The 12164-nt window shown below is 37.6% G+C and overlaps 1 protein-coding gene across 2 annotated transcripts in view; it reads right to left on the reverse strand.

Annotated features, from left to right (window-relative positions):
* Nucleotides 1-1905, reverse strand: part of rell1 (RELT like 1) — a 49146-nt gene extending 47241 nt beyond the window's left edge. The window contains exon 1 of one of the 2 annotated variants that reach the window (XM_036146393.1): nucleotides 1638-1905. In XM_036146393.1, the coding sequence (XP_036002286.1) occupies nucleotides 1638-1662 (25 nt within the window). In that variant the 5' untranslated portion in view covers nucleotides 1663-1905. The remainder of the gene's footprint in view (nucleotides 1-1637) is intronic. The other variant, XM_012853501.3, reaches the window with a different exon arrangement.
* Between the last annotated feature and the right edge of the window lie 10259 nt (nucleotides 1906-12164).

Raw genomic sequence — 12164 nt, forward strand, 5'->3', positions numbered from 1 at the left:
TGACTGAGACCACTCACACTTCCAGGTCACCGTGATGTGGCTTCACGTACCGCAACACTCAGGAAATTGCAAAACATGATACAAAACAAATATAGTGTAGTCCCCTCCACGCATAACTACATGAGGATAATTTTGCCTCATGTTAGAGGAATATATAATAACACCTGGCTTTACATCCTACAGGAAGCTCTGGGAATCCTTCTGAACCATTTGTCTGCCTGTTTGTTTTGGCTCACCCGCAACCATGAAAATAACTATTTGTGAGCAGAACCGCATCACATTAAGAAATCACGTGGTTGTGATCCATTTTAAATGTTGCAATGGTAAAATCCACATTTCCCCCCACTGCTCTCTTTCTCATGTGTAATTATGATGCTTGCAATGATCCATGTGACCTTTACCACTCGGGCATGGGAAGCGACAGATAATCTCTAAAAAGTTCATGGGCACTTGTCCAATAAAATAGTAAAGTACAAAAAAAAAAAAAAAAAAAAAAAAAAGTTAAAAGGGGATTGTTAGGGGGCACAGTAATTTTGGTAGAAACATTTATTCACTTTACTTGAGATTTTTGAACCCATTCAAGACAATGTATTAAAATCCAAAAATTATTTCATCAGGTTCATTTGTAGAGCCAAAATAAAATAATTATATATTGAAAAATACAAATCTTAGTTGAAAAAAGTGCCCATATTATTATTAAGCTAACATTTATTACCCCATAAACACACAAAAGTACCACAAATAAGCTTAGGTACCGAGTATCGGCACCGTATCAGTTCAAATGAAAGGTTCCTATCCCTGAATTTACCTGAATTAAAAATGTATTGTTCTGATTTTTACTGTAAAATTAGGCCCCTGCAACACAAAAACAACAATCACCTGATTTTAAGTTGTTGTTGTTGTTTTATGCATCTTTACCAGGGCAACCAATAAATTGTAGCTGGCCGTTGTTGGATTGTAAAGTGTTGCAAGAAAAGACAATAGCTCCAAAAATCAAGACGCTGACAGAGGTTTTCAGATACAATCCAACGTGCGTGACAAAACGCAGCAGAGCATATCAGATGGAGATCTATATCTTGTTATTCTCTGGCACCTTTTTCTGAATGAATGAGCGAATGGCCGTGCCGCTGCCAATATCTGAGTAAGGTCGGAGCTTCTATCCACTAAAGAGAGAATTAAAGCATAATCATTTAGACATTTTTGGCAATTTCTCCAAATGGAAACGTGCTAGTTTATGACGAGGGGGACACAAATAGAGAGGAGTGGAGCAGGTTAGAGTTGGAACTACTGTTATTATTGTTTCACGGCTATGTTAAAGAAAAAAAAGAAGAAAAAAAACATTAAACTGACTGATTAAAAAGTCTTTAAGGTTTTTTTTTTTTTTTGGGGGGGGGGGGGGGGGGGGGGCGTTCTGGGTCATCTTTTCAGATTTGTACCCAACGCGAGTCGGATGCTGTGGTTCCCTCAAGTGACGCTGGAGCAACTTTACTACGCGCTAAAAACCTCCTGACACGTCAACAGGCATGCAAACACAGAAAAGAAATGTGCCGAGAAAGTTTGAGGGCAATAAATGTCAAATGTCACCGACTGCAACAGCTTTAGACCGGGCTTCCTCCACCTTGCCATGTGAAACTTACTCGGAGTGGTGGTAGAATCAGCCATTGAAAGGACAGGACCGAGGCTGGCCGTCGGACGGGCGGCTCGGCGGGGATGAGGCGGCTGGATGTCCTTCCTTCTCGAAGCCAAACGCTGGTCAGACTCTTTCAGAGGAAAGACCGCTTCCAAACACCAACATGCTTCCTGCTCTGCACCGAGAGGACACGCCCTGTTTAAACTCAAGCCGCCTCCGACAGAGAGCAGAGAGTAGCGAGCAGAGCGAGAGCGTTCACCCCCTGCCACTTACGTTTTCGGTTTGATTCGGGAAAACGGGGCGGCCTTAATGGGGCACGAGGGAGAATTGCTGGTGCGTTCTATTACCGCCAGAAAGCCGGAAATTACATACATGTGACCTGAAAACTCACAGAGAGTGGCTGCGTCCAAATAGTTAAAAATTATAGCTCCTGTTCCTTGACCTTTCACTAGGTCAACAGCGAGAACCAGTGGGGGTTCTAGACCATATGTAGCAGGGGGCCAGGGTGGGGCCAGTGTTTTTTCACAGGGGCACAAAACAAAAGATTTGGGGGGGGGGGGGGGGGGGGAACTTAACAGGTCAGCATTTCATCGTTTAATATATTAAGTAAGCCAAAGAGCCAATTGTGGCTCTGGAACTGCAGGTTGCAGATCCCTGATCTTTTCTCAATACAGCGGGAGCTTAACATGAAACAGCTTAATTTTTAATTATTGTTATTTTTTTTATATTTATTTTTTTATTATTTTGTTATTTTATTATTGGGTAAAAACATAAACAAAAAAATACAACTAATCCAAATGACCAGTCAGTCACGATATCTTTGTCAGCATTTATCATCCTAAGAAATTTAATATCATGTTTTTAGTACAGGGGCCAGGAACAGTTCTACAGGGGCACAGGCCCCTGTTGGCCCCTGTCTAGAACCGCCCCTGGCGAGAACACTATCATAGGGAGGAAAGGAGCTTCGCTCTGCTGTGCCGATTTTGTACAGCCTTTAAACCAGGTCGCCAACCTTTTTGAAACCGAGAGCTACTTTATTGTTGTTGTGTCATATAAGAAGGGCTACCAGTACTGATCTTTGAACTAGGAGAGTCAGAGTCCCCCCTAATTTTGTGTCAAATAAACAAAAATGTCATGCTTTGCTATAGATATTGTCGTTTTTAAATCTATATAAATGCAAGTGTGAATAAACAGGAAGAGTGACAGCATAAAGTAAAGTTTCAGATGTAGCTCCCTGGTGGGTTGGGCTTTTTTCATATATATACAACAGGCTCATGGGTACCACATGGGGCTATTTGGTGCCCAAGGGCACCACGTTGGTGACCCCTGCTTTAAGCTATATGTCATTACGTGACGAAAATGCACATAAACAATGTTAGTCAAATTCAGGCATACAGCCTTGCAAAAAACAGCTACAAAGTCCAAGCTGTCCTCTCTGGACGTTTTCGTTAATTTCCTTTAGGTGGGCTGTGCTTATATGTAGGATGTAGGAGCCATTTCAGCACATTTTGGACTTCGACCAAACTACCCCATGTCTCATTCCCCTCTAAATAAACTTGTTCTTCTACTCTACTCTCCTCTTCTCCTGCTAACACAGTATTCCATTGGAGGTGTGTGCTGAATGTTTCCATCAACGGTGAAACGGTCCCCAGGTCTAGAATCACTAAATGATGTCACCACCTAATTTGTCTAATTGGCCACTTGCATGTATTCATAATGGTTGCAGAGAGCGGGAATAAGAAACTAAAGTAAAAGCAAATGTGTAAATGAACTTCTTTCTTCTGTTAATTCTTCTTTTTTTATTTTATCATGTCAAAATTCCCATCCTTCTCCATTATCCAGTCTTGATACATTGTAGTTACCCAAAAGAGACACTATCGAAAGTTTTTTTTTTGACAATATTTATTTTAGCTTTTATATTGATTATTTTTAAATCTGATTTGCTTTTTTTGCTTTCCCATCTACTAAAATGTAGATACTATGAACCTCTTCAATTACTTCAGTGTAAATATCTCAACTAGTCTCGGCTGTATAAATTATTTTCATCTTGAAAGTAATTTAACGCATTTCTATGGAGTTTTTAACAATTGGCCTTTCAAATGAAGAAGATTAAGATTTTATTTTCTGATTTCCAGGCTCATTAAAAAACAGAACACATTAGCATGTTAGCATGCTAACACCCCAGCTTATTATTGTGATTTTCAGACTTATTGAAAAATGGCGAAGCACATCCAGTTATCCTGTGTTGACAGGGTTCGTCCTATGATTAGTCTTGCCTAGACAATTTAGAAGTAATAGGAAACTATTAAGTGAAACCATATTTTAAAATGTGGTAGCAGTGTAAATAGTAGACATGTAAAATTTCAAGAACATGAAAAAATATATTTCCAGCGGTCATAGGGAGAGAGGCAGGGTACACCCTGGATACATGGATCACATGGATCTAGGATTATTTAGCACATTCAGTTATGGACAAAATAGTTGGTTTCAAAGGAAAACCCACAGTGGTCACTGAAATAATATGAAATTTAGAAAAGTCATAGTAAATACAAAATTATTAAAGATTAACCTATTAAAATCAGACATTTATTTATTTTGAATTTTGGTTCAACAGAATCATTAAAATTAACATTAAAACGACGTGGGCTACATTGATAACGAGTGAACTTTCTGGGGAAAACCTGGTCTGATCTGGAGAGACGGCATCCATCCCACATTGGATGGTGCAGCTCTTCTTTCTAGGAATCTGGCTGGATTTGTTAGTTCTCCAAAATACTGACAACCCAGGGTCCAGACCAGGAAGCAGAGCCGTAGTTTAACACACCTCTAGAGCTTCTGTACTGTTACCCACCCATTACCCTATTGAGACAGTGTCTTTCCCACGGCCAAAACTAAACAGATTAAAAACTGTTCTAAAAGGAGAAAATCAATATGACTCAACTTGAACCAAAAAAATCAAACAATTTAATGTGGTTTAATACATATAAGGTCTCTCCCTCCAAAGATTTTGTCAGTTAATTAATTGATTTCTGATAATCAGCTTGTTTTATTTTGTCTCACAAAAACCTGGCTGCAATGAGGACTACGTTAAATGAGTCAAATTTCTCTAATTATTTAAATTCCCACATTCCCAGAACTACGGGAAGAGGAGAAGAAGTAGCAACCATCTTTCAGTCTGATTTATAAATTAGTCCCAGGCCAATTAATAACTACAATTCTTTTGAATATTTAACCCTCAGTTTCCCTCATCCATATTGCAAAGCAATAAAACCTCTTCTATTTTTTGTTTTGTATCATCCTCCAGGCCCTTACTCCCAGTTTTTGGATCAGTTCTCAGACTTCTTATCTGATTTAGTGTTGAACACTGACAAGGTTATTATAGTGGGGAATTTTAACATTCATGTTGACACTGAATGTGATAACCTTAGTGTAGCCTTTAAAACTATCCTAGATTCAATTAGTTTTGCTCATAATGTGCATAAAAGGACGCATTCCTGCCTTCATACTTTGGACCTTGTGCTGACATATGGCATTGATTGTGAAGAATTAACAGTATATCCTCACAACTCTGTCCTATCTGATCATTTTTTAATAACCTTTGAGTTAAATTTAACTGAGTTCTCCACCCCCAAAAGAATATTTCTTTTTAGTGGATCTTTATAAGATAATGTTGTGTCAAACTTTAAAGAGTCTGTCCCCCTTTTAATACCCTCAGTATCACAGAAATGCCCTGCAGATGGCAGCAATGTTGTTTCTTCCCATTCACAAATAGATGCTTTTGTTGCAGTGTCACTTCCTCGTTGCATTTCGCATTAGACAGTGTTCTGACACTAGGCAGCACATTTCTCTCCAAAATGCCTTCATAGTCTTGCAGTTTCATTGGACCCTGCATGTTAAACCATAATGGATGGTGCGATCTGACACCAATGTACCTTGACCATGGAGGTTACCTTTAATTTATCTGGAGTTTGTTCTGGGTTCTTTGGTCGCCATTGGTATCTTTCCCCTCAATTTGTCATACATTTTCCTCCTGCGACCTTGTCCAGGGAGGTTAGCTACAGTCATGTGGACCTTAAACTTTTGAATAATGCGTGCAAGTGTAGTCATAGGAAGATGAATCTGCTTGGAGATGGTCGGACTATACCTTTAAATATAATTAGCTGTAATTTATAATTATCTGTAATTTTCCTTCTAATCTCCTGAGCCAACTCTCTCCTTCATTTCCTGTGATCCACAGTGTGGTACACTCCAGGTCACCAAACAGCATGGTGACTACTTGTAACCCTTAGATCTGAAGACATCTGAAATACTATTTAGAACATGCCCCAATAGTCAAATTATTTTCAATCTTCTCTTGGGATGCCATCATTTTTGTCCAGGCCTGTTTCATTAGGTTTTTTTCAATGATTCTGTTGAACCACAATTCAAAAGCAATGTCTGATTGTCATTGGTTAATTTTCATGACATTTTTATTTATAAATACTTTTGTCAGTTTCAAGTCGTGTCAGTGACCATTGTGGGTTTGTCTTTGATTAATAGAGGGGTACCAACAATTGTGAAATGCAAACAAATATTTCCTCACTTAAGATGAGCAGCACATCTGCATTGCTTCAAATTGATGTTCTATTATTTTTACCATTTTGTAAAGAGCCTGGATAAATAGGCCTGGTGTTCACTTCATGTTATGGATTGGATTCTCCAATAGCTTCCAATGTTAGGTGACGCCAGTGCAGTACAACATCAACATATGTTGAGGCTTTTTCCACATCTTTACCAAGGGTACACCAATAAATATGAAGGGTGCTGTACAGGGATTGAGCGAGTGAGCATTTTAAGCACAGCTCTCTCTCTGTTCTTGTTCTTGTTCTTGTTTGTGTGCAGGCAGAGGAACAAACAGCTCGCAGATGAACCGGCATGAGTCACTCTGGAGGCAAGAAAAGCGTAATGTCCAACAACTCAGAAACTCTGCTGCTGTTTTATTCTCTTGATGCATTTATTGTTTATAGGGTTGGATGAAACAGTTTGTTAATGTCTAGTCACTGACATAATTAAAAATAACAGAGGGTCGTTTTTACGTAGGTTTGAATTTTTAAAAATGCATAAAATAGCAGCCCAGAAAACAGTGATAGAACCAAAACGCGTTCTTTATCGCTGCCACAGCCGAGCTGTGTAAGTACGTTAGATTCAAAGATAATTACATCTGATTAATTTTGTTCCCTAAAGCCTCGCTGTTCACTAAAGCCTGCTGTTTCTTACATGGTTAAAGTGGCCTCACCTGTTTTCCTTCTGCTCTCTCCGATTAGCAGTTGACCTTCTGCGAAGTCACACCCAGACTACAGATTTGCTGTCAGACAGCCCCATCTTTGCACACTAAACAAAACTGCATATTCAGACAGACACTATGCCCATGCCAGAGTGTTTACATGGGAATAAATGGGCACCCCTTGTGTCTTCAACTGTTTTCCTGGTGTTACCGCTAACCCAGTCCTCGCGGTAATGTCTGGCTCTTAAATTTTTACATTTCATAAGCACTTTAGAGCATTACTTTTATAGAAACAACAGTGACAAAATAGAAATGAATTATGACTTATTAAGCACCACTCATAAAACTCATCTCCAACAATGGAATCATCCAATCCACAAAAATGACAATGAAGCTATCAATGGAGAGAGAAAACTTTCTCAAAATATTGCCAAGGGGACGAAAGTAAATTAGGAATACTATGGGTACAAGGACAGAGCACTGATATGTTACAGGGGTGGAAACTGAAGGACTTAAGTTGGTATCTTTATGCCAAACATTTATTACCAAGCATTAAACAGATTTTGGTGTGCAGAGTTGTTTTTGTGCTTTTTTAAAGAAGGTCAACTATGATAATGACCATTTTTCATTGAAATTCGCCAAACTAGCCTTTGAATAACAACAAATGACTTTACAGAACAACTACATTACCAATTGTTCTGTTTCTTTATGTTTGTTCTGGGAAATTGGAAATGACACCATACAAAATAAACCAAAATACACCAAAGAAAGTAAAAGTACCTTTGTGAGGAACTTAATTAAATGTGTGACTTTATTTTCCAGTATATTCTTTATAGGTCCTGTAAGTGTAACTTATCTACCCTCCCTCTAAATCAGAGGTGTCCAAACTTTTCTGCACAAGATCCAAACTTGTCTAGTCAAAAGTACTGGAGGGCCGAAATAAATTTATAACAAAATATGTTTTTTTTAAATCACCAAAAAATGTTATGTTGGCATTTATTTCCCATTTTTTACCTGCTCTACAAAATATGATAATTTTAATTAAACAAAATAGTCTGATACTCTAGGAAAGGGACGCATAAATCACTGTAGATCCAAAGCTAAAAGCAAGTTTTGTTCACTGGCTTTATTAAAAGACGGTCACCCAGTTTTGCAAATTATCTAGGCTGGGTTGAAAGAAAATAGATTCTTTTTGGTGTCGCTATCTAAGAACAGGATTTGGGTCTGCATTTCTTTTAAAAACAATGCTGCATTTAGCTAATTTTAATAAATGAATTCAAAACAGATTTTAATGCACAAAAGTCTGCATTTGAGTTGAAGTCCTCAAAGACGTGTGGTCCTATTTACTACAAAATTAAAGAGGACTAAATAAAAATAAAAAGCTTTGTTATCAAAAGATGAATACCTCGTGTTGTACCTAACATTTCCAATTGTAAGATCTCAACCTGTCTGTAAATAATTTTCCCTAATTAAAAATAAAAAGTTTCAATCTGTGTCAGCCATCTGTGCTGGTGGACCAAGACTTTCTTGTAATGCAGCTGAAATCAGTCCAGGGGCCACAGATGGGCCCTGGGCCACACTTTGGACATACCTGCTCTAAATTACAAACAGGACTGGGACGCCCAGATTCCTTGATGTGAACCTGTAAAGCACACTGAAAAGACAGAGGACTGGTGGGGCCAGGTTAGAGTCTAGCTTAGCTGATTTGCAAAGAAATCAAAGCTCCCTATTGTTTAACATAGGATTTTAGTTGTGGTTTCACTTTTCATTGTCAAATCAAGCTAGTGTTTTTCTTCCTTTGGCTGAAATTTGTTGCAATGCTGCCCTCTATTGGACACATTTTTGGCAGCAGTCATTTGAATACCTGTCAATCCATAAATGAAAACAATTGTTGAATTGCAGCTCATTGCGGCAATGCTTCATTTCCCCTTTATAAATGATTTGTTTAAAAGCAATTGTGCAATGTATATCTGCTTGGGTGATGCATGTGATTGAGTAAATTGCTACTATGGTACTTATTTTGCAGAGATTTACCAAATCACTATGGGCTACTCTAAAGCGAAATAATAATCCTTGCATTACAACCACCTTTTAAACTAAGTGTTTAGTCTTATTTGTGTCACATTTGCTTTAAGGTTTTTCATTGGCCATTCAGCCTATTTCAAAAGAACAAACGTGGTACAAGGTTGCAACTTTGCGTAGACAGCACTGAACATATACCAGGCAAAGAAAAGCCAAGACTTGTCTGAAGAGCTCAGAAAAAAAGATAATAGAGATTAAAAGAGCCGGCCCAAGATTGTAAAGGGCCTATACAACTCATTAGATGCTTACGGTGGTTGTTAAAAAAAGAAGCCAGGGAAACGATCCCAAAGCATTCAAGCTGAACTCCAATGTCAAGGTACCTCTTCTGTCACCATAGTGCATGTAACTACTCCCAAGAGGTTGAGTAAATATTTTTTTAGAACACATGAGATAAAGAACTGTAGCTTGACGCAACAGCCCTAAATTGAGCTTTTAAAGCGTCAATGTCATCTCCTAAATATACAAGGATGAGTTCTGTTTTGGGGCTGGCTTCTGTGGTGCATCTGTCCCAGGAAACCTTCATGTTTGGCATCAAATTATATTATATTATATTATATTATATTATATTATATTATATTATATTATATTATATTATATTATATTATATTATATTATATTATATTATCCATCCATCCATCCATCCATTTTCCAAACCGCTTATCCCTCATGGGGTCGCGGGGGTTGCTGGTGCCTATCTCCAGCGTTCATATTATATTATATTATATTATATTATATTATATTATATTATATTATATTATATTATATTATATTATATTATATTATATTATATTATATTATATTTATTATATTATATTATAATGGGCACCAAGCCCTACCGAAGGAACGTACACTGTCCAGTTTCATTTGAAGATTGCACATTCCTCCAGCAACATAATAATCTAATGACCCAGCTTTTACAGCAGAAAGAACATGGCAATGTCTGAGGAGGGGGGGAAAAAACATTTATAAAGGGCCCTCCGTGTACCCAGGTCTCAATCCTTTGAAACATCTATGAAAATGTCTGATGCCATAGTACAAATGTGAGCAGTTTGCTTGGCAGCAATCTGCCAAACTACCTGCTGGGAACTGTGAGGCGCAGAGATTGGTGGTTGGCAGTGGTTGCCACTAAAGGTGCGGTCAAAAATGATTCAATTAAGGATACCATGTTTTTTGGTTTAGTTAAGTTTGTATCAACAATGAAAAGCAAAGTCTGATTTTTGTTAAATAACAACAAGGCGTGCCATCAAACCGTCCAAACAAACTTGTTCATTTTAGCACAATTTGCATTGAACAACGCCACTTTGTGTCTGTGTGTGATAAAAAGGGAACATTAAAATCTGCAATTTTTTTTTACAGAATTAACAGAATTGTGCTATTTTTTTGTCGTTCTAAAAAATGTGCCATAATGAAAAAAATCTTTGGTAAAAAGTCTAATAATTAATGTTTTAGCTGTGGATAATGCGCGTTCTTTATCTGTACGTGACAATTGGCAAATAGTTGTCCTGCAGCACATTTACAACAACACAAATGCATGTGCACACACACCTCCAGCCAAACACTACGTGCAAACTTCCACTTAACAAGTATGTGAGTTAGGCATTTCTCCCTTCCAGGAAAAATTTTTTTGCAAAGGTTTGAGGGTTTTTTTTTTTCTGTCAGAACAAAATTTTACATGTCTTCTTTAAAATACTAACTTATCTTTACACCTATGTGTTGACAGATTAATATAGTACATGTTTATAATAACTGGAGCGTTGTATTCATGGAAATTTTCAGACTATGCTGTGTCCTACATCTGATCTGTTTACAGCGTCTAAGTAACCGCCCATTGGCCAAGTGTGTGGGGTGAATGAGGGTGTGGAAGGGGCGGGGCCTATATGATGTCACGATGGGAGCACGTTGAGATGTGCATGCAGGAGCCTTGGCGCAGCCGTAATAATGAGGCAAGGCCGCATCTAAATTAGTGCGTCGTGATTCTCCGCTCTGATGGTAGGACAGGGACCTGCGCCGGAGTTTGCAGCACCGAAGGTGTCAGTCATTCCCCCAGATGTGAAAAGATGCATGATATTAAAGTGGACGGTCAAAAAAAACCCAAAAAAAAAAAAAAAAAAAACAGGATTCAACATTTTCAATTTTGTAATTTCTAATTGGAATAGAGTGAAAGAGTAAAGAGTATCTAAACTATCTTACTCTCAAGTAATAAATAACCAAACTGTAACATACGGTCCAAATGTCAAAGGAGCACGTTATGATGGAATATGATGTGATTGAAACTAAACGGGGCTTACTTGTTCAGCAAGGATATTTTTACGAACACATTGAACTTAATCCAGATAATAATAATAATAATAATAATAATAATAATAATAATAATAATAATAATAATAATAATAATAATCTAATACTCCTATACATTTCTAACATTCAATGAAGATTTTATTGACTAAAAAAAACCGTTTCTAATTAAAATATAAGCGTAAGGTAGAAACTATTGCTATCAGTTGATAAATAAATAAATGAATAAATAACACAAGCTCAAAGTTGGTCAGTTGACCAAAATGGTCAGCTTTTAACATCACTGTGGAATAAGCAGTAAAGGAACCGCTGATTACATGATACTCCATATGTATAGCTAACGTTCTAAATATTTTGTCAATGCACATTGAGCTATTTACTAATATTTATAATTACTTATTTGTTAATTTTTGTTTATTTTATTTTTCCCTCTCCTGTTTCTTCTCCATCTTCTTCTTCTTAATAATAATAATTAATTATTATTATTAGTAGTAGTAGTAATAATAATAATTAATTAATATTATTAGTAGTAGTAGTAATAATAATAATTATTATAGTAATAATTTATTACTATAGTAATTATTATTATTATACCCTGTAGTTCCTCCCTGGTTGTTGCATTTGTCGTTCCATGCTACACCTGATATTACGGTAATCTGTTCCTGCTGTGGGCGGTCGGCTCTCTCGTGTTCACACTGTTGTTTGGAAATGAACTGCAGTTCCAGTCACTGAGCAACGTGACCGCCGGGCCTCGTGCAGATGGCCACGCCCCTCCAGGCCAATAGAAACGCAGAGGGGCGTGTAGTGGGCGTGGAACGCGCCTCCTCCTATCCAATCAGCGTTGCTGTTTCGACATCACTTGCCAATGCATGCATCTCAACACGTGTGACCGTG

Source organism: Fundulus heteroclitus, chromosome 14 (genome assembly GCF_011125445.2).
Source record: "Fundulus heteroclitus isolate FHET01 chromosome 14, MU-UCD_Fhet_4.1, whole genome shotgun sequence".
In the NCBI taxonomy this organism is placed as follows: domain Eukaryota; kingdom Metazoa; phylum Chordata; class Actinopteri; order Cyprinodontiformes; family Fundulidae; genus Fundulus; species Fundulus heteroclitus.